This window comes from Rhinopithecus bieti, unplaced genomic scaffold (genome assembly GCF_001698545.2).
Source record: "Rhinopithecus bieti isolate Rb0 unplaced genomic scaffold, ASM169854v2 scaffold_20101, whole genome shotgun sequence".
NCBI classification, from domain to species: domain Eukaryota; kingdom Metazoa; phylum Chordata; class Mammalia; order Primates; family Cercopithecidae; genus Rhinopithecus; species Rhinopithecus bieti.
This window is the reverse complement of record NW_016810242.1, coordinates 3,423,496-3,446,547: the sequence shown is the minus strand read 5'-3', so window position 1 is coordinate 3,446,547 and position 23,052 is coordinate 3,423,496. Positions and strand designations below refer to the sequence as shown.

Here is a 23,052-nt window from a genome sequence, read left to right as displayed (position 1 = left end):
TTTGAACCTCTCTATATAACTGAGATCCTGAATTTCATTTCCAATTTAACATATCTAGCCTTAATTTGTCCCTAAATACCTGTCATTCCAATTTCCTACCCTGGTTAGTGATATTACTAAGTGCTCAAGCTAGAAAGCTCCAAACTGCTGAAATTTAAAAGCTCAGGAAGAATTTACTATCTCTTATTTTTCCCAGATTTAAACCATTAGTGACTACAACATAAGTACCGAATGCTCAAGAAATGATACATAATATAAATCAGAGGCCAGAAGCTGGCAGCACATCTGTCCCAATATTTTTTAAAATCAGGAAGTATTACAGGAAAAATCTAAATGGCTCTTTTTTTCCTGAATAATGGGAAGATCTGGCAACACTGTCTCATAATCTTTCATGGCCACAAGTACAGCTGAGAAGGTGCAGGCAAATCCCTTTAAATCAACCAAAAGGATGACAACTTGCCATAAACTTCATTTCCCTCCAGTATCTTACTACTGATTTACTTCACTGACTTCTATTACCTGCTCCATTCTTCTTGTGAGCATTTGCCTTTCTAGGCCCTTGTGTTTGCAACCTCTGGTATACCTATATATGGCATAAAATTCAAAGAAATGATTCTGTGAAGAGGTAGAAAATAAGCTCAGACTTTAAATAAAGGATGTGGATCAACAGTGTGGCCTAACAGAAAGAGAAAAACAGCACAAGCTATAGCAATAAGGAAGGGATGTACAGAAAGCCCAAAAGTTTTATCTAAAAGCAGCTTACAGCAACTAGGTAATCAATGACAGACAGTGTGGCATAATGCTTTGGCATTAGATTCAAATCCCAGTTCCACTACTTAGTACTTAAGTGCTAAATTAAGTTACTTAAGCCTAAATCTGTGTTTCTTCAGCTACTGAGTTACTTAACATTTCTTCAATTAATGAAATACAATAGTATAGTTGTACTTAACACTTATTAATTTCTTCCAACACCCTATTTTCATAGCAGAAGAACCTTGCCAGAGGCAGGTAAAGTGATTTGTCTAAGTTCACATAGCTAGTGGAGAGTCAGAGCTTCCTTGTTTTTTACTCAGTTCAGGGTTATGTTTGTTTTTAAACCACACCAGATCAATTAATAACAAGAATGACCTTATACAGAGAAGAGAGGTCATTTTGTAGAATAGGAGGATATGACATTATGTAACACCAGAATTTTAATATTTAGAAGTATTAAGTATCTGAAAGAATTTCACTCATGTTTGGTAATTATATATAAAAGCTGTTTCATCTTAAGATACATTACACAGTAAGACATAACATACTACAACAACATCAAGTTTCTTGTTAAGTTTAAAACCCTCATTAGCAACTTAATAAGTAAAATGTTTACAAATTCTTCTAGGCTATAAAGAGTATTACATTACTTAGGTGGCTGCCTCCTGACAAAGTCTAGCTCTTGTTCTTTGTTAACAAAAACCAAACTCATCAGCCTGCAACTACTTCTAAGTGATGTTGAACACTATTTTTTTTCGGTATTCAACTTAAAAGATCTCTGGCCAGCAGACTAAAATGTTTGTTTTATAATTGCCCGCTGAACTATGATAGTTTGTTTCCAGATGGTGCCCTTCCTTCAACCTGCACACAATCTCTCCTTGTTTGAAACTATTCAACCTCCTGCTGATCCCACCCCCCTATTTAAGGCTACAAAGAGGAAATCCTAAGGAGGAGATTCCCGCCCCCAGTCTCCAGTAATTTTTGGTGATGTAATATGTGGGCTGAACTTGAGTCTACTGAGAAAGAGGGAATCACTATTCAGGGGTACTGTATATACAATCTGGGTCAGCTGCAGCTGGTTACTGCATTTCTCCATGTGGCAGACAGAGCAAAGCCACAGCGCTTTCTCTGCTGGATTAAAGACGGCCCACAGACCAGAACTTCTACTATACTACTTAAAATTACACAGGTGGCTTGTCAAATTCAATTGATTAGTATTGTAAAAGGAAAAAGAAGTTCCTTCTTACAGCTTGGATTCAACGGTTCAAAACAAAAATGCAGCTGCCATTAAAGTCACAGATGAACAAACTTCACTGATTTTTAAAATCAAGAATAAGGGCAGCAAGTTTCTGGATTCACTGTATCAACAGATACAAAAGGTATTTAATATGTCTTTTATTTATAAATATTATGTATAGTAAATGCATAACTATTTTATATTAGTAGTAAAATTTCAGAATCTTTTACTAAACAAAGACCTTTAGAATATACTAGTTTATCTCATCTGAAAAGGTTTTATTTTGCAACTTGACATAAAACATTAAGTACTGTGAGATGGCTAATGCATTATTTGAGGTTCAATTTAATGATATTTAGTGTATATGATTACAGATTGATACATGCATGCCATGCTGGGTTTCTGAAAACAAGTGCTTTAGTGACAGTAGAAAGAAATTTTAACAAGTAACAGATTAAATGTATAAGGTTTATAGCACAATGATTAAAAACAAAGGAATACAAACTAAATAGTCGTGAACGCAATTAGTTTCTCTTCCTGCAGCTACAGTGTGTGTGCTGAAGACATACATAAACTGTTGGATTTCTCAGAGTGTAGTCATAAAACAAAGCTAAGATACAAACATAGTTGAAAGTCTTTGCAACAAAATCTCAATTACAGTATAACCAAATATTAACCAGAAATTCTTGTATAGATTTAAGAGTAATCTATGGCATTTCTTGTTCCAATTCAAAATTTTAAATAGCTTTCCAGGTTTACATGTAACAGTAATTTAATCTGGATGACAGAAATTAAACTTGCTACAAATGGAATTACTTGGAAAAGCTAAGTTATTGATATACACAAAAAAGCACTATGTAAGTAGTCAGTATTAACAATAGAAAATAAGAACCCAGAAGATGTAACTAATTAAATACATGACTAAAAGGCCAAAATATGTAATATTTTAGATAGAAATAATTTTGTTAAGCACACATAAGAGGTTTCTTTCAATATTCTATCTGGGAGCTTTTTTTACATGCATTATAAAAACTATTAAAGATAAAATTACTCGTTACCAATAGTATGCCTTAAGCCAAAGACACTTAAGTTTGTTAGATCTGGGGCTCCTTTGGCCTCGTAAAAATTAAAGATATTAATGGTTAAGAATCTTGAACAAGCAAATAATGGTAAAGCTAAAATTTTTTCCAACTTTGCTTTCGTGTCCTTTCCTTAAAGATTTAAAACTGTAAATACTGGCAGGATTTCTGTTAAACACACATTTTACAAGAAATTCTAACAAAATTCCCAAGCAATAGTGGATCTGAAATACTGTCATCTCTCTTTTTTATTGTTACATGCTATGGAAAGTGCAGGACTTCATTAAGCCTCAGTTCTTACTGACACTGTCTTAAGACAAGCATTTAATCTGAACCCCAAATCACACAGATAACTATTTATCCTTTTCTTAAATATATCCAGGGGATTAGATTGTTTTCAAGTCTCTTCCCAGAACATATTTCACAATCTAGAAATTCTTTATCTAACATATCCTGAATGCTTCATAAATTTAACTTCGTTGCCTCATGTTGTTTTCAGTGCATGACACAGCCAGTTAAATGCCTCTATGAGTTTACCATCTGAAAGGAAGAAAATCTTGACTTTCGTTTCTTCTCTCTACTAGCTGGCAATATAGCAACTATGAAGAGAAATGCTACTAATAAAATTAACCCAATGCATAGAAGACCTTTTTTTCTCTTCTAAAAACAACTAAGTAAGACTTAGATTTAAACGTAAGTATTCTATAACTAATTTATAACATTCTCTTGGGGCCTAGGAAAATTTTAACATATACAGAAAGTTTTATGAGGTAACATAGATTTATGGATCTTTCGCTTCAAAACAGAACATATGTGAGAAAATATTAAATAAGAGAATGTTTTAGAAAACATAACAGTAAATGTATTTTAAAACCAGTTCTTTACTCCTGACGTAGCTAGTCTACTACTTAAGAAATGTGGCTCCTTGCCCTGCTTTAAGTGACAGTGAAGCCAATACTTTTGTATTATTAAAAAAATTGTATTTATTTAAAAAAATCAACTTTTAGTTACCTCCTTTAAATGCTAATTTAGATCACTTTTTCTTGTGGTAAACAGTGATTTATCTTATGATTTAATCTTATAGGAACCACAATGAGCCAAGGCAAAATACACACAAGGAAGCTGTTTTTATTTTAATTTAGATTAGCATTTTGGTGTTTTTTGTTCTTCAATGACAATACTGATGCTAAGTCCTAACAGCAGTCTTGGATGATGCACTTTTAGCTGTTCTATAAAAATCTGTGTCTGGTATTAATACGAGCTGTTCAATCAGAGTATTACTCATAAAATTCTATTTGTTTTAGAGTTTTATATTACTTCCTGCATTTTCCCTGCTTTGGTAGTTTATTTCATAGCAAATATTATTTAAGTAAAATAATTTTATGATCTAAGAGTTTCCATTCTAGTATTACAATGAACGGACTTTAGCAGTAGGTAAATTAAATTAAATATATAGGAAAAATGATATACATGTGCCCAGGAGGATGACGGCTTTTGTTTTATTGTCCCTAGTTTTTAAAATAACCCATATCTAAATTCCACGAATCTGGAGATATAATAAATATTTTATCGGTTTTGGTATAGGTTATATATAGTAAAAGTCTATTTTTAAAAATAAAATAGATGACTGTTTCTGTCTAAATTTTCCATATACGTCAGAAAGCAAGTTACGAAAACATAAAAAGCCAAAAAAATACCCACGTGTGCTCTGGCTATCAGTCAGCAAAAGAAGGCCTCGATAGAAATACAGATTGTTATGGCCTCCCTATCTTTTGTTTTCATTCCCTCTCTTGTTAGTAAAATAATAATAATTCTCCATACTCCATCCATATTTGCCTTATTTTCATTATCTACCCATTTTGAAGACATTATTCAACTGAAAAATACCAAAAACAAAAGAACATGGTTTTAGAAAGTGAAAGTAGCAGCAGTCTTCATGACCATAGCAGAAGAGTCTATATCTCATTGACATGACCTTTGTTTTTGGGAGGGGTCCATAATCATAGGTTAGATATATAACTACCAGCTGACAGAATACATATGGAGGGAAAGAAACTGCAGCAGAAAAGTCTGAGATGTAAAAAATGATTTGGCAGAACTTGGACACAAATTCTACCAAAAATTATCCACAAACACTTTTGTATAATTAAGTAACTAGTCAATGAAAATGGATGTAAACCAGGAAAAGGCTGTGAAAAACAAGAAACATAAACTTAAGACTCCTCTGTGGTTATGACATGACTATGGTAAAAATCACAGGTTTAGAAAAGTTAGGAGTAGAAGGTTTGAATCCCATTTGAGTGATTTAGCTTCTCAAGAATTTTACTCCTTTATAAAATGATACAGCATTACTTCAGTGTTGTAAATGCAAATAGTTAACATGTGTTAAGCTACATAAATATAAGGGATTGAAAACACGAACTCTGAAGTCCTCAGCCGGGATTCAAATTCTCGCTCCATCACTATGAACCTGTGTGACTCTTGATAATAAGGTATTTAACTTTTGGATGCCAAGTTTTCCATCTGAAAGTGAGGATCATAATAATCTACTTCATAGGGTTGTGGTGATAAGTAAAACATGAAAATGGCTTAAAACAGTGCCTAACACTGAACAAGTACTCAATAAACATTAATTACTGTTACTGTTGTGTTGTTATTAATAACAGGCATAAACGACTTAGGAGTTGGTTTCTTAAATCAAGAAACAGGTACTTATGTGGAAATTTGGACAGAAAAGCTCTGTCTCAGGGTATCCACTGCCATCCTTCAAAAATGGCAGATAGGTATCAAGTTCGCAAGAGTGAAAAGGTGGCCTGTAATAGACCAGCTCGTTAGTAGATCTGATGGAGTGAACATACCTTACCCATTGCTGCTACTTTTGTGGGAGGTAACTAAAGAGAAAGGAAAAAGTATTGGCTCTTGAAACTGTTACCTCAGAAGAATTTGTACTATAAGGAAGTATTTCTCATCTGCTACAGCAAAAATGAAACATTCCAAGCACATATTTTAGTATATGTGCTGCTGCTATAAATACTGACTATGGGCCAGAGAACCCGATCTAGACCTGGTTCTAATCCTCGTGTGGCCTTAGCCTTCAACATGCACAGAGTACAAAGAGGTTCTTGAATGACAGGGACTCTAAGGCATTTCCAACTCTGACATTCATATTCAATTATAGATATGTTTCTTTCCTCGGTAATGCATGTAGAAAATTACTAACATTTTACTAAAATACAGTTCAGTAGAACTTCTGTTAGAAGAACAAACCTGCTGAATCATCTATAAGCTTAGAGTACATATAATTATGGTTCAGGAAATATAATTACCCACAATGACTGTGAGCATTCTATCATTCTAAAACCTGTCACTAATCCCAAAAGGAGATGCTATAAAATAAAAGCATACGATGCTAAAACTATCTGGGTTTAGATTTGTCTAAAATCTTTAACTTTATTGAACATTTTAATGAAGAAGACATACTTTATTCCAGAGGACCAATTTAATTGGAATCGCATGGTATGAATCTAAAACATTGGTTAGTAAAGTCCCCTGGTAATTGTAATACTGGTTAGACAAGAATGTTTTAATTAATGCCTTACAAATACTGTGTACCATTTTCATAGCCTTAAGGTAGTGAGCTTTTTAAAAGTAAGAAAGCTATCTTATCAGGGTCTCAAAAGCCTCAACAGCACTAGCAGTGTACCTTCGCACAGAGTGGACACTGACCAAAATCTGCTCAATAAACTGAGGAATAAAAAGCATTACAATAAGGTGATAGCTGAAAGAGCTATTCTCTGAAACCTAATTTTTAAACAAATGCCAAAGTACAACTTAACATTAAATTTAAGAAATTAATAAAGTTAATTCTAGCTTAATTTATTAACACCAATATTCAGTTTTCCCTCAGATAGTTTTTAATATTACTGACTTTAATGTAGATTAACATGAATTCTTTTGCTTTTTCCCCTTCACTGATTTGTTTTTCAAAAGACATCATTTTACAACCTCATTTCAAAATGAAGGCTTTTACCTGGACCCTAGGTGTGCTATTCTTCCTACTAGTGGATGTTGGACATTGTAGAGGTGGACAATTCAAAATTAAAAAAATAAACCAGAGAAGATACCCTCGTGCCACAGATGGTAAAGAGGAAGCAAAGAAATGTGCATACACATTCCTGGTACCTGAACAAAGAATAACAGGGCCAATCTGTGTCAACACCAAAGGGCAAGATGCAAGTACCATTAAAGACATGATCACCAGGATGGACCTTGAAAACCTGAAGGATGTGCTCTCCAGGCAGAAGCGGGAGATAGATGTTCTGCAACTGGTGGTGGATGTAGATGGAAACATTGTGAATGAGGTAAAGCTGCTGAGAAAGGAAAGCCGTAACATGAACTCTCGTGTTACTCAACTCTACATGCAACTATTACATGAGATTATCCGTAAGAGGGATAATTCACTTGAACTTTCCCAATTGGAAAACAAAATCCTCAATGTCACCACAGAAATGTTGAAGATGGCAACAAGGTACAAGGAACTAGAGGTGAAATATGCTTCCTTGACTGATCTTGTCAATAACCAATCTGTGATGATCACTTTGTTGGAAGAACAGTGCTTGAGGATATTTTCCCGACAAGATACCCATGTGTCTCCCCCACTTGTCCAGGTGGTGCCACAACATATTCCTAACAGCCATCAGTATACTCCTGGTCTGCTGGGAGGTAACGAGATTCAGAGGGATCCAGGTTATCCCAGAGATTTAATGCCACCACCTGATCTGGCAACTTCTCCCACCAAAAGCCCTTTCAAGATACCACCGGTAACTTTCATCAATGAAGGTGAGTAACCTCTTACTGTAAAACGTGGGAGTATGAGGTTAATATTTTTATGCTTTATGAAACAATGCTCATAATAAATGCTTATTCTTCATTTTGTGATGTTATTATACATGTACATTAAAATTTCTATTTTTGTTTTTTATTAATATCATCAAGAATTGAACTTAAATACATCTCCTCTTCCAGCTCTGAATTTCTAGGAGTTTATAAAAACTTAGTGTACTCTGTGAAAAAAAACAGTCTTCCATCCAAATTCTTATAATTGAGGGGCTACTATTCTTGAGACAGGAATAAGTCCATGCTCCCCTCCGAACCACTCCTGTGCGCCATAACCATCCTATCAGCTTCTAGCTGGGTCATCGCTGCTACCCGACAATTCTTTTATTTACCTCCTGCTGCTTGTACCATCATCTTCTTCAAAAGAAACACGTAAAATTTTGCTTTCACTCTCTTCAAGCTGTAATCACACCTCATTATCTCCACTCTCAGCAGATGACTCATCTACTACCATACTGAGTAAGTCTAATCAGGTCCTGAGTTTTGTTCTTTCTTATCTTGAAAGCATCTGTACAAAAGGCATACCTCTTCCCCTCAGCCTCAAGAAGAAAAGGTATCGCTCCTATTTCCAAGGCTAAATAATTAGTACTGTGTATCCTAAGAAACATAAATGTTCATTACTATAAAAAAAACTATTGCATTGATCATGCATGATTCCAAACTCTACTTTTAAATTTCATTTCTTTCTCTCTTCATGAATTCAATATCAGTCACTGATCTAGCTGTTCAGAAAGCAAAGATGAATAATTCATCTTTGTTTCAGTTTGCTAAACCCACTGCTAACTTTCTGATATTTATTTTACACTTGCATCCATTTTCTTATAACTCATTCCCCAGAATCCCCAAGCTGATTTGCTTTCTAAGAGTGGAAGGGAAAACCCAAAGGCCCCAAAGCAATGAGTAAATAAATTGCAGCTCATTCACTCATTGAAAAGGCAGGTCATAAAATATATACCATGAAATAATTTTAAACAATAACAATAAAAACAATGAATAAAACTAGAAAGAAATATATCACAAAGTGGTTTCATCTCTGTCAGTGAATACCACTTGGCTATTCACAGCCCTGCTTTCCTGGCCTTCTCCATTTTAATATTCTTCCTTCCTTCCTATTTCTTTAGGTCCTTCCCTGGCATCTTCTTCCTTCTATGCCTTAAAGTCTTTCTTCAAGATACTCTACTTTAGAATATTTTGGCTTCAAGTATCACCACTGCTGAGATGATTCCTGAATGGAGCTCTCCCTCCTGATTTAACCAAAGCTAGATGTTTGCATTTGGATATTTCATCATTACCTCAAATGCTACTCTTTATTGAAACACCTTCTTTCAGCTTATCTGTCAATTTAGCAGATCTCAAGGCTTAACTCAAACAATACCTTTGATGTTATGACTTCCCAGATTCAAACAAACATACCTAGGTGGCTCTTTCCCCAAATCACTGACTATTTCTTAAACATGTTTTCTATATGATATTACATTGAAGTTATTTATTTATACATCTGTCTACTTGTAGGTCTGAATGCTTCTGGAAGATTTAACTGTCTTTTCACCATTTGATCTCAACGTCTCTGTTTTGATTAATGTTGTCACCCCTTTCCAAATGAGGCTGGCTCATCTTTGACACTTCCCCAGCTGCCCCATACACAGGCCACTGAATTCTACCCATGTCTCCTTTTTGGTCTCTTGTGTGCATGTCCCTCATTTCTATTCAGAGCCAGAACTCTCGTTTACATTCAAATGATCCACAGCAGCAGCCAGAAGGCAGAGACTCCATAGGCTACCAGCTGTGTGATCTTCGGGGAAAGAAAGTTATCTGTGCCTCAGTTTCCTTACCTGTATTCACCTCGTAAGATTTAACAATTGAAGAGTGCTTAGAACAGTGCCTAGCACTCAAATGTTAGTTCTTACTATGAACTGTATAATAGCTTGCCAACTGGTGTAACTCTGTTTTCTCTCTCCATCAAAATATATTTACATTGCCAGCAGATCCATCTTCTTAAACTACTTACATATCTGCTTTCTGCAAACAAAAAAAGTCCAATTTGCTTAGTCTGGCTAAGAATAATGTCCTCCTAAAGAATCAAGCCTGCTTTCCTAGCGGACCTTCCACTAGTTCCCTTCACAAAAACCATCTGTTCCAATAAAATAAATCCACTCATTTTCCCCTAAATATTTTCCAAGCTTTCTGCCTACTCAAAGAATAAGGCTCAAGCCAAACGAACCATCCATCCATCCATCCATCCAAACAACCAACCAAATAAATAAATACATAAAATGCAACTCCTCCTTGAGGCCCTTGTTGACTCCCACAGGTTTGAAGTGACTGTTCCTTTCCATGAATACCTCACCTCTACTCTCTGTAACACATGTAAGACATTTTGTATAGTGCCTCTTGAATTATCAGTTATCTTTACATACACTCAGAATACATGTAACTAAGATGCTTTTCAACTATAGTATAAGCTCCTTCCTGGTAGATGGTTACTGTGTCTCATCTCATACTTATCTGCAGTTGCTAAATATGTGTTAGCTGATTTGGTAACATTTTTATAGAGTTTCTTAAAATTGTCATTCCAAAGACCCTTTTGAAAGTAATATGTTATATCATACTGGATTTGTTCATTGTATACTGTTCTAAGTTACAGTAGCAATAGGCCAGAGTATCATTAAATTAGGTAAATAATGATCATTATTAATATCCTCACTGAGCACGGTGGCTCATGCCTGTAATCTCAATACTTTGGGAGGCTGAAGCAGATGGGATCACTTGAGGTCAGGAGTTTGAGACTATCCTGGCCAACATGGTGAAACCCTGTCTCTACTAAAAATACAAAAATTAGTTGGGCGTGGTGGTGCGTGCCTGTAATCCCAGCTAGTCAGGAGGCTGAGGCAGGAGAATCACTTGAACCTGGGGGGCGGAGGTTGTAGTGAGCTGAGATCGCACCACTGCACTCCAGCCTGGGTGACAGAGTGAGACTCAAACAACAACAACAACAAAAAACAAACCTCAACCCCTTTGATTTCCAAAGGAAAATGCGGTGTATTAAGTGATCCATTGGGTACAGAAATGAAAAACAGAAAAAAAAATTGCTTTTGATATCCTTTAAAAATTTTGTTTTATGTAAGCTTTTATATAATTTATCAGTAGTTTGTATACATAAGTTATAAACAAACATAATTGAGTTGTGTGAATTTTTTTTAACTGATGAGGTATACGATTATGTAAGTATGAAGACAACTGCCAAGGAGTATTCTACATGATCCCTGAAGCTTGAGTAGATGGCATAACCAATTCTAGCAGAAATCATTATTCACATTTTTAAACACTGACAAACTTTTCTAAGAAAATGTTTATACAAAATGAAACCAATTCTATGTTTTATTATAGACTGAGCATTAGTACAAAAAAAAACCTACTAATGCTACAGAATTAAACCTCATGTTAGGGATTTAGTATGTCAAAAGTCCTCTTAAACACATTTTGTTTTAATGAAAAAATGGTGAACCTATCCCCAATAAACCTTTCTTTAATGCAAAATTAAGGGCATGTAACTTTTTTCTGTTATTCATTGTTTTATGTAAACATTAACTTTTTACTTATTTTATTCTATAAATGTTGATCTCTTAAATTCAAAGGCATAATTTGCTACACCATAAGAATTACTACACTAATGAGTACATTAATGAACACATAAGGGAAAGAGCATGGAATTAAGAACGCCTGGTTCCACCATTACTTTTGTTATGTAACCTTGGGTAAGTCACTGCCAGTTTGTGTTTTCTCATGTGTCCAGTGAGAGTGCTGCACTGGATTATTCTAATATCCTTTTCAAATTCTAATATCATGTGATTCTTACTAAATTAAATTACTACAAGCAACAACAAATAGGCTGGCTATTTTCTTTACATAATGTGCTCAATTATTCACTTATGTTATTTTTACGTCTCTGGAAAAAGATGTCTCAGGCTGTTAAGGTGCTTGCACAAAAAGGGTAAAGATGGATGGCTACTGGTGTACTTATGTATGCTCCGGCACCAAGAAATTCCTATTACTGTGCTTTACATGTAGGTACGTGGTCATTCTAAAGTCTCTACATGCATAAGGTGAAAATATACAACAATGTATATTTTAAGAGGTGTTTAGCCAGTTACAAAAGATAAACACTGTATGATTCTACTTATATGAAGTACTTAGAGTGGTCAAATTCATAGACAGAAAGTAGAATTGTGGTTGCCAGAGGTTATGGGGAGGGTGAATGGGGAGTTGTTTAATGGTTAATAGTTACAGTTTTGCAAGATGAAGAGTTCTGGAGAAGGATGGTGGTGATGGCTGTACAATATAAATGTTCTTAATGCCAATAAACTGTACATTTAAAAATGGTGAAGATGGTAAATTATTATGCATATCACATTTTATAAAAGGTGTTATGACAATCTTTTATTTTCTTTTTTTTTTTTTTTTTTTTTTTTTTTTTTTTTGAGACGGAGTCTCGCTCTGTCACCCAGGCTGGAGTGCTGTGGCCGGATCTCAGCTCACTGCAAGCTCCGCCTCCCGGGTTCTCGCCATTCTCCTGTCTCAGCCTCCCGAGTAGCTGGGACTACAGGCGCCGCCACGTCGCCCGGCTAGTTTTTTGTAGTTTTTAGTAGAGACGGGGTTTCACCGTGTTAGCCAGGATGGTCTCGATCTCCTGACCTCGTGATCCGCCCGTCTCGGCCTCCCAAAGTGCTGGGATTACAGGCTTGAGCCACCGCGCCCGGCCTAATCTTTTATTTTCTTTAAAGATGGTTATAAGAAAAATCTACCTCAAAAAAACCCATGTTTATTCAGATAAAAAACATTTTTCAAACACATTACCTTCTTCTCTACCTTAAAAACAAAATGTTTGAGCATGTAATAATCAGCCTGACAAGTTGCAATCAATGAAATTCTTAACTGTTAATGTTATTTGGTGCCTGCATTTTGGGTTAGTCTTTTATAAAATAAAACATTACTCTTTTACAAATAGCATATTTGTAAAAATAAGTTTATTCCTTGTAGGAGAGCTGAGTGGAGAAAGTTCCTTCACCATGTGTAAAAGCATAGATGTGAATATCAGTAAACTTGGATTTTGGCGAAGCTTTCTGGGGTTCAGTTGCCTCTTTTGTAAATAAATTGTTGTGATGATTAAATGAGGGGGTGCAGGTAGAAGTGTTTTGTGTATGATCTGGCATGGTTTGACCACCATTAATTATTACATATGTTATACACTTCCCTTTATGTGTCTTTCCTTGTCGTATTAGGTTTATGAGGACATAAATGGTAAGCTTAAAAAGTTAAAACTTTGTAGTGGCGGGCGCCTGTAATCCCAGCTACTTGGGAGGCTGAGGCAGGAGAATCGCTTGAACTCGGGAAGCGGAGGTTGCAGTGAGCCGAGATCATGACACTGCACTCCAGCCTGGCGACAGAGTGAGACTCCGTCTCAAAAACAAACAAACAAACAAAAAAAGTTAAACTTGGAAAGTAGTCATTAGAAACTAAAATATGCTTTTAGTGGTAGGGTTATTTTAAATCACCAAATATTTACATTTTCAAATTATTTATAATGCTTCTTAACACACTTTTAGGAATAATTGGTTTCAGTGGAATACTTATACTAACATTTAATACAAAACAAATAAAACAAAAAAACTAGTTAAGCCAACGTGCTGTTGGAAAATGACTGTATTAGCCAGTTATGAGAAAATAATTGATAAATTCTTTAATAACTAAAAAAATAAAAGTTTGGTTTGCTAAATACAGTTTAAACATACAGATTAATAAATTAAGTAATTCATATTACTACAGAAAGACCCTACTGTCACTTTAGAAAGTATTTGTCTCAAACTTCCCACTCCAGAAATATTGAATATATTTATCTGAAAGTTAATGCACAACCCAACTGAAAAGTTTACCTCTCAAAAGATCCTACTTGGTAACCAATAATTTGAAAACTCTGAACTGGTTTACTGTTTCTCTTGTCACAAAAAGGATTCTCTTTGTAATTTTATAATTAAAAGTTCTTTTACAGAAAAGAACACATATGTTACAGATGGCTCCCAGTAAAGCTGCTATTCAAAGTATGAAATCCTTTTTTCTTTTTTAACTCACTGTTCTATTCAAGATATGGGTTCTTAATAAATACGTCTTGGGAAATAATGTGGCATGACTGGTCAACATTTTTCTTTCTATAAATCAGAGGTATTAATATGGTTTCATTAGCCCTATGTAAACTTTAATCCTCACATAAACCGAGGAACAAAGAGATTGGTTCTTCAAATTCAATGTACAGAATTCCAGTTGCCTGCTTTGAGAAGACTCTTGCAAAAAAAAGTTAATACTATGCTTAGTTTAAAAGAAAGGTAATTCCAGTTTATACCTTTTGAATCACCATGAACAAATTCCTGATTCACATATCTATCAATTTATTTCTGAAAATATGCAAACCTGTAAATTAAATCTGGCTTCTCAAGAATAAAGCTTGAAATTTTCTATTTGTCATTTAACAATTTCTATCAAGCAATGTTTTTTATGGTACAGAAAAAGCAGTGAAAACATTTAAGATAGGGACAATAGATAAGTCTAATTTTAGGGCAGAAAGTAAATAGGATTTGCAAGTATTACTGAGAAAATATTTCTGCTAGGATCAACAATATACACTGGACTAGGACAGGCTAATGGTATGTTTATAAATACAAATAAATATTGAATTCTGATATTTAATATCTTTACTGAGGAGAAAAAAGTAGCTTTATGCACTGCTAAATTTTATCCATATGTTCTGGAAAAGAACTTCAACTACATTTTCCTAAGTCTAGCAGATATCCAACTGTAAACACAAAGCCCACTGCAAAAAATGGGTTGAAAATTAAAGCTGAAGATAATCTTAAATTTGCATAATTGATGTCTTATCAAATCAAAGTTGGATCCAGAAAACTCAGAATTCTCCATTTGGCTTTAAACATCTGAGTGTCTATTAAATAGAAGAAAATGAGTATAGCTCTATGGAACAAATGATACTTGACAAATATTCTGTCAACATTCAGAACACTGATGTTTCTAAATATTCTGCAGCAAAGCAAATAACCTAATAAAAGTCCAACCTTTGAATATATACTTAAATGTAAACTGTTAAAACTATACTCAAATGAATGCATAGTAAACATTTATGAAAATGATATTCATAGAATAAGCAATACAAAGATAACATTTACAGAATATGCAAATTTACAAAATGAGATAAATATTTATATGTAGTAACAAAACTACTTTCATGTGTGCATTAACTACAATACTAACAGGTTTTAAAGTAAGAATGAGGCTCCTTAGAGATCTCAGCTAGTTCTTAGACTTTGCTACCACATGTCCTACATAACTCCATCCAAGTACTTGTCATATTATAGTGGAATTCTCTCTTTCTTGCGACTTCTCCCACCCTGCACTTGACTCTAAGGTTGTTTCTTTATCCCTTGAGCCTAAAACAGTCCTTAGCCTATAGTAGATGCAGAAAGGACATTTCTTGAAAGAATAATGCAGAATTAAGGGAATTCTGGGAACCATGCCTACTAGGAATCACATAGTTTTGTAACTACATATCTGAATTTCTAAGGGGGCTCAAACTGTGAATACACACTGAAAGATAAAGTCCTTGCCTATGACTACTGTAAGTAAACAAATATACTACCTGCATTACACGAAATAATCTAAGAATGAACCTGGGAGTCATAATTCACTTTTCCTTCCATCTCACTCCCACATAAGAAATTAAAATTCTGTAAATTTCATCTTTTCTGAAATATAGGCTCTTTACCCTTCCTCCTACTTGACTACAATGCATGTTCCCTATAATGTGAAGTAGCCCATATGTGACGAGTGAAAAGGAGAATAGTGGTAGCAAAACAGAGAGGTTATACTGGTTTACATGGGATTTTTTCCAAACATATTAATGTTTTGTGCCACAGGTAACTGCAGCTGAATAGAAATTATGTTAATAGCTAAAATTAGCTACTATTTTTAATGCATGTATTTGCAGAACATGAGGTTTTTCAGTAATATTTATCTGTAGTAGAAATGACTGTACATTCATCTTTGATGAGTTATATTAAATTTATTAAATAAGCAGATATTAAATAAGCTACTTAAATTATTAAATAAGCTACAATTATGTGTTAAGATGAGGAATAAAAGAGAAACGAAAGAACAGACAATTACTGATGATGACTACTTTGTTAGGTATAGTGTTAAGGGCTCTGAATACTTTCACTAAGTTGAGTCTATCCCAGGAACACAAGGTTGGTTTAACATTCAAAATACAATCAATGTAAAGGCTGGGTGGAGTGGCTCATGTCTGTAATCCCAACATTTTGGGAGGCTGAAGTCAGAGGATCACTTGAGACCAGGAGTTCAAGACCAGCCTGGGAAACATACCAAGACCTCTCTCTCCAGAAAAAAAAAAAAAAAATTAGCCAGGCATGGTGGCACGTGCCTGTAGTCCTAGCTACTTGGGAGGCTGAGGTGGGAGGATCACTTGAGCCCAGGAGTTCGAGGCTGTGGTGAGCTACGATTATACCACTGCACTCCAGCCTGGGCAACCGGCTCCAAAAAAACAAAACCCAAAACCATATATATATATGTGTGTGTGTGTGTGTGTGTGTGTGTGTGTGTGTGTGTGTGTGTGTGTATGTATGTATGTGTGTGTGTGTATATATCTGGCAAAGTATAGATAACACATTTCTCAAAATTTCAACAATCCTCTTATCCTTATAGTACAGAAATTCTTATAAGAACTTTACTTAACTCTCACATATTTCTATTAAAATATAAAATTTGACAATAAGAATTTTTATACATTCTTTGTTCTAATATACATATTTTATATATTTCTTCTAATATATACACTTTTTTTGTTCTAATATAGATTAGTATAATATATATGTTATTCAATGTAATATCGTGTACAACAACAACAAGAGAAAACCATCATCATCTCAGTAGGGCAGTAAAAGCCTTTGATCCTGTGATGTGTCTAGTAAAAAGAAATTAAAAAGAAAAGATTTTTAAAAGCCTTTGAAAAAATCCAAAATCCATTTCTGATAAAAATCAGCAAACTTGGAACTGAAAGGACAGTAATTTAAAGTAGTGGTTATAGCTATTTTCAATGTCTTAAAGGAAAATACGTTTATAATGGAATGCAAGATAGGGCATCTCAGAGAGAAATAAAAATGAAAACAAAGAATCAAATTGAAACTCTAGAACTAAAAAAAAATATACAAATACTTAAATATAACCCAAGAAAGACCACCATAAATAAGGCTTCCGTTTCTCTAATTTTACTACAGACATTGCTTACTTAATGGAGCATTGTATTATAATTATGGACATTGCATATAATTTTTAAAAATTTAAGACAGAAAAAAATATCAATTGAACTATATAAAACAAGGTGGACTAGAGCACACTGGCTGTCCTCTTGATTTTTGCGTGTAGTAATTTCAATTTTCCTTGTATTTTAAAATGAGTAATTTTAATTAACAAAAATTTATGGACAGTTTCCTAAGGGTTTAAACACTGATGACATGAAGTCAAAAAAAAAAAAAAAAAAAAAGTCTCTGTCCTCAAGGAACAATCTACAAGGAAGAGCTCGTAGTCTCTTAAGAATCCCTTCTATTGTTATAGTTGTGGAACTACCCAATGAGATTAATTCTATCCCAATAAGACCCAAAAGGAATACTGAACATATCTGGCAAAGTACAGATAACACATTTCTCAAAATTTCAACAATCCTATTAACCTTATAGTACAGAAATTCTTGTAAGGACTTTACTTGACTGAACTCTCACATATTTCTAGTAAAATATAAAATTTGACAATCAGAATTTTTATACATTTTTTCTTCTAAGAGATCTTTAGGGTAATTCTTTTTTCTAATCCGTTAATATATTTTGCATGTTTATAAAAAAGGCTTGAAACACTAGAGAAGGATGAAACTAAAGAATATTCACTAGATCCAAAAATGTGGAAATCGCAAGTTCAAGAGTCAGAAACCCTAAAAGCAATTTCACAAAATTTGTAAAATTTGAAGAAATTATTAGTGGATTAAAAATGGAAATACCTACAACTATGAAATAACATGAGGGCAAATGCATGCAACACAGCAGTTCAGAGCAGAGACTCTGGGATTAGATAGGGATTTATGTCTAGGGTTTACCATCTTCTATGATCCATGACCTTAATTAATTGTTCTATCTCTAGAACATCTATAAAGTATCACCAGATAACTGTAGGTTAAATGAGAAAACTAGCATTAGTCATATAGATTGATACAACTCTTTAGATAGGCATTTACGCTAACATTCCTGAAATGTATTCTAATGGGCTGTTAGTAAGTGTTGGAAATTTAAGATTCTATGAGTTTGGGCATCTGGTTTATTTCAGGGCTTCTCAGTCTTTAATATGTGAATGCACATTGAGAATTTCCAGAAGGGAAACATAATATTTTGCATTTCTAAAACTTATTTGACTGACCCCATTTGCAATGAGTATTTCAAGGTACTAGTATGTTCCACTGAAATCAAATTTCCAAAACTGTGACTTGGGTACTATGTAGGACTATGAATAAGTTGATATCCTCTGATCCAGTAGATCAATCCCTCAGCATTTTTATAATATTAAAAAATGAATTCAATAAGAATGAAGACACTTTGTGCAGTATTTTACAATAGCAAAATCATAAGACCTCAATGTCCAATGATAGAGGAATAAAAATATATCAATGTCAAGGACTATTATGCAGCCAGAATGGAGACTAGAGCTGCATGCAAATGTTAAGACAATCCAATTTTCTACATGTATTAGGATTATAACAATACAATATATATATATATGGACAAAGAAAAGAACAGATGAAAACAAAACAAATTAATGTTCCAGATAGAACTGGAGTCACCCTTTTATTTAGTTTATATTTTATAATATTGTATATATGATAGACAGTGGTTAACTGTAAACAAAGACACAAAGGTAAGAATCTTGATTAAAAACTTTTAATACGTCTCTTCTCATATTAAGTTTGCTGATAATAAATGATATTTAAATTATAGGACCATTCAAAGACTGTCAGCAAGCAAAAGAAGCTGGGCATTCGGTCAGTGGGATTTATATGATTAAACCTGAAAACAGCAATGGACCAATGCAGTTATGGTGTGAAAACAGTTTGGATCCTGGGGGTTGGACTGTTATTCAGAAAAGAACAGATGGCTCTGTCAACTTCTTCAGAAATTGGGAAAATTATAAGGTAAATCAGTGATGCAGTCCTAAGGGAGGTAAAACAAACCCATTCTTGCAATAATGCAAGAAACAAGATGCTATGCAATAAATAAGATACACAGTTAAAAATAACTATCCATATGTTTTTACATTATCTACATCTGTCAAAAAATGATTCTCATCTCTAGTTTTAAAGTGANAAAAATTATAAAATTACTATTAGGAAAGAAATGTTGGGCTCTTTAAATGAACATGAGAGAGACCAGGAACCCTTTTTAAGGATCTGAGTAGTATACTAGCTAATATTTTTAGTAGCTATGGATAAATTTTATTCTCATTTGCCTTTGTCTTAATTTGTAGGATTTGAAGCTAGGTCTGCAAATGATTACTGACACATTAGAAGCAAAAAACAACAACAACAACAAAAAACAGAATGACAATGTGTGGCTTATAAACCTCAAGTGACCAACTAAAATGGAAGCTCACATTACCACTTAAATGGCCAACATCTTTATGCTATTGAATGTTTAACACTTATCTATAAAAATGTTTACTATATACTTATTTATGCACTCATGTTTCTTCACTTATTAACAGAAAGGGTTTGGAAACATCGACGGAGAATATTGGCTTGGACTGGAAAATATCTATATGCTTAGCAATCAAGATAATTACAAGTTACTGATTGAATTAGAAGACTGGAGTGATAAAAAAGTCTATGCAGAATACAGCAGCTTTCGTCTGGAACCTGAAAGTGAATTCTACAGACTGCGTCTGGGAACTTACCAGGGAAATGCAGGGGATTCTATGATGTGGCATAATGGTAAACAATTCACCACACTGGACAGAGATAAAGATATGTATGCAGGTAAGTATGAAAAACTTTCATTCTTTGTAGAATAATCATCTTCTATACATTAAATAGAATCTACTAATATATATGCTACTAAAGTCTTTTCAAAAAGGTCAGTTTTGGTCACTGTGACAGGAAGTATACCCTACTGAAAGAAATAACTTTTAAGATCTCTTCTATAAGGCAATCCCAAAGTGTGATCTATGTGAAAAACAAAGTTCTAGGAAAAAAACACAAAGCAAAACAGAAACACATTCATCTGGAAATAAAGTGCAAGTGCCTACAATTCATAACAACTTAACACCTACCATGTGCCAGGCACTATTGTAGGTGCTGGGGATATAACAGTGAACAAAGTTCCTGCCCTTTGGAGCTTACTCACTGGAGGAGAGACAAAACAATTTGTTAGGTGGCAATAAGTACTCTCAAAAATAAAACTGAGTAAGAAAATAGAAAGTGGTGGGCAGCAAGGCCTGGGATGGGGGCTATTTTATATGGGTTCGCCAGGAAAAGCTACTGTGAGAAAGTAACGTTTGAATAAAGACTCGCAAGCCATCTGGATACATGGTGTAAGAGCATTTCTTTGAGGGGGAAAACCAAGATGACTGTGACACGTGGCATAGGAATAACAAAAAAGCTTGATTCAGAGGGGAAATTAATATTTTCATTAGAAAGAAACAACTAGACCATCCACATAATTTCAAATTTAGTTTTCATATGCTTTTGACTTTTTAACCCAGCTTTCTGGTCGTGAAAACAGACTCCCCGCCAACAATTCTCCCCTATCCCTGCCCCAAACTGGTTTTTCTCTCCAGCTGTATTTTGGCAAACAGCACACAGGTCTTTATTTTAACCAATTTCACACTGGTAAACAAGAAAAGAAGAGAGATATGACCATAACTTATGTCTTATTTACAGAAACTCATTTGACTGCTGGTTTTATTTTACTTTGTATTATTTTTTGCTATTTTATTTTGAAAATTCAGTTTTCCTCAGACTTTTACCTTCTTCTGTATCTTTCCTTCCCAATTTCTTCCTCTGTAACTCTTTCACATATAAACACTGCTTGCATCTATTCTACCTAGAAAATTAAATCCCCCTTTTTTTAAAAAGGCACATTTTAAGCAAGCAAAGAGCAAGATTTAAAAAAAGGCAATTCAAGTAATCTTTCAAGTAGTGGATGCAACAGCAATAAAATAAGTGAAGACATTTAAAACTGCTAACATAAAGGTAACTGGAATTAGTAAGGGAAGTTCAAATTAAAGGCAGAATAAGTTTTTGATGATTGCAGAGTACCACACCCAGAAGAAACTTTTATGTTTATATCTATACTTTTTCCTCAAAGGAAACTGCGCCCACTTTCATAAAGGAGGCTGGTGGTACAATGCCTGTGCACATTCTAACCTAAATGGAGTATGGTACAGAGGAGGCCATTACAGAAGCAAGCACCAAGATGGAATTTTCTGGGCCGAATACAGAGGCGGGTCATACTCCTTAAGAGCAGTTCAGATGATGATCAAGCCTATTGACTGAAGAGAGACACTCGCCAATTTAAATGACACAGAACTTTGTACTTTTCAGTTCTTAAAAATGTAAATGTTACATGTATATTACCTGGCACAATTTATTTCTACACATAAAGTTTTTTAAGTGAATTTTACCTTAACTATAAAAGGGGAATCTATAAATGTAGTTTCATCTGTTGTCAATTACTGCAGAAAATTATGTGTATCCACGTCCTAATTATTTTAAAATTATGTTGACTAAATACAAAGTTTGTTTCCTAAAATGTAAGAGATGTGGACATTAAGGAAGTTGGGAGCATTGAAAACTACAGTTGTAGGGTGATAAAAGTAATACTTTTTTGCTGTATTGGTCAGGTCAAGGGTTGCTATATGCAAAACTAATGCATCCCAAATTACAGTGGTTTAAATCACTAAGAGCTCTATTTCTTGCTTCTNGGAATTTGTTCCTTTCACATGGAATGATTAAATCTGAATTCTTAACAACATATCCTATGCTGATTTTCCCAAAACAACATGACCCATAGTATTAAACACATATCATTTTTAAAAATAAAAAATCCCCACAAATAATGCATGCATTATTTAAATGGTCAATTTATAAAGACAAATCTATGAATGAATTTCTGTTTTCTCGTATTTCTTCATATGATATGCTGAACACCAAAATCTCCAGAAATGCATTTTATGTAGTTTTAGAATCAGTAAAACATTAGTATTACAAAAATGCAGAATATTTAGTGTGCTACAGATCTGAATTATAATTCTAATTTATTACTACTTTTTTTCTAATTTACTGATCTTACTATTATAAAGAAAACAAACCTCAACCTATCTGCAAGTCAAATCAGAAAGTTTGGACAGCTTTCCAAGTATTAGTGCATACTTTGAACAGGTGGGACTAAAATTCAAGGAACTGTTGGCTGTTTTCCCAATACTGAGAATTCAACAGCTCCAGAGCAGAAGCCACAGGGGCACAGCTAGTCCAAACTGCTAATTTCATTTTACAGTGTGTATAATGCTTAGTCTCACAGTGTCCTTGCAATCAACAACTTTACTAGTGACTTCTGGAACAATTTCCTTCCAGAAACATATATTCACTGCTTAGAGGTGACCTTCCCTTAATTTATTTGTGAAGTTAAAATTTTAAAGATAGCTCATGAAACTTTTGCTTAAGCAAAAAGAAAATCTTGAATTGAAATGTGTGAGGCAAACTATGCATGGGAATGGTTTAATGTGAAGATAATCATTTGGACAACTCAAGTCCATCAACATGACCAATGTTTTTCATCTACCACATCTCAAAATAAAACTTCTGGTGAAACAAATTAAACAAAATATCCAAACCTCATAGTGGCATTATTATTTGTTTTACCTGTGGTCCTCTTAAATTGGTTTTTCAGTCCCTCTCCTCTTCCTCCAGAACCGAAG

General features: G+C 34.1%; 2 protein-coding genes across 4 annotated transcripts in view; one reads left to right on the top strand and one right to left on the bottom strand.

The window, feature by feature from the left end:
• RALGPS2 (Ral GEF with PH domain and SH3 binding motif 2) overlaps positions 1–23,052 on the bottom strand; it is a 152,845-nt gene that overhangs the window by 11,077 nt on the left and 118,716 nt on the right.
• ANGPTL1 (angiopoietin like 1) lies at positions 1,762–21,892 on the top strand. 3 transcript variants are annotated; one of them, XM_017891676.1, is made up of 5 exons: positions 1,762–2,128; positions 7,055–7,908; positions 19,080–19,273; positions 19,843–20,113; positions 21,444–21,892. In XM_017891676.1, the coding sequence occupies exons 2-5, from the start codon at positions 7,086–7,088 to the stop codon at positions 21,629–21,631; spliced, it is 1,476 nt and encodes a 491-aa protein (XP_017747165.1). In that variant the 5' UTR covers positions 1,762–2,128; positions 7,055–7,085; the 3' UTR covers positions 21,632–21,892. The 3 variants fall into 3 exon arrangements, with proteins under 3 accessions (XP_017747165.1, XP_017747164.1, XP_017747163.1); XM_017891675.1 differs by having other exon boundaries at positions 1,762–2,131; positions 7,058–7,908; XM_017891674.1 differs by lacking the exon at positions 1,762–2,128 and adding an exon at positions 3,655–3,762 and having other exon boundaries at positions 7,060–7,908.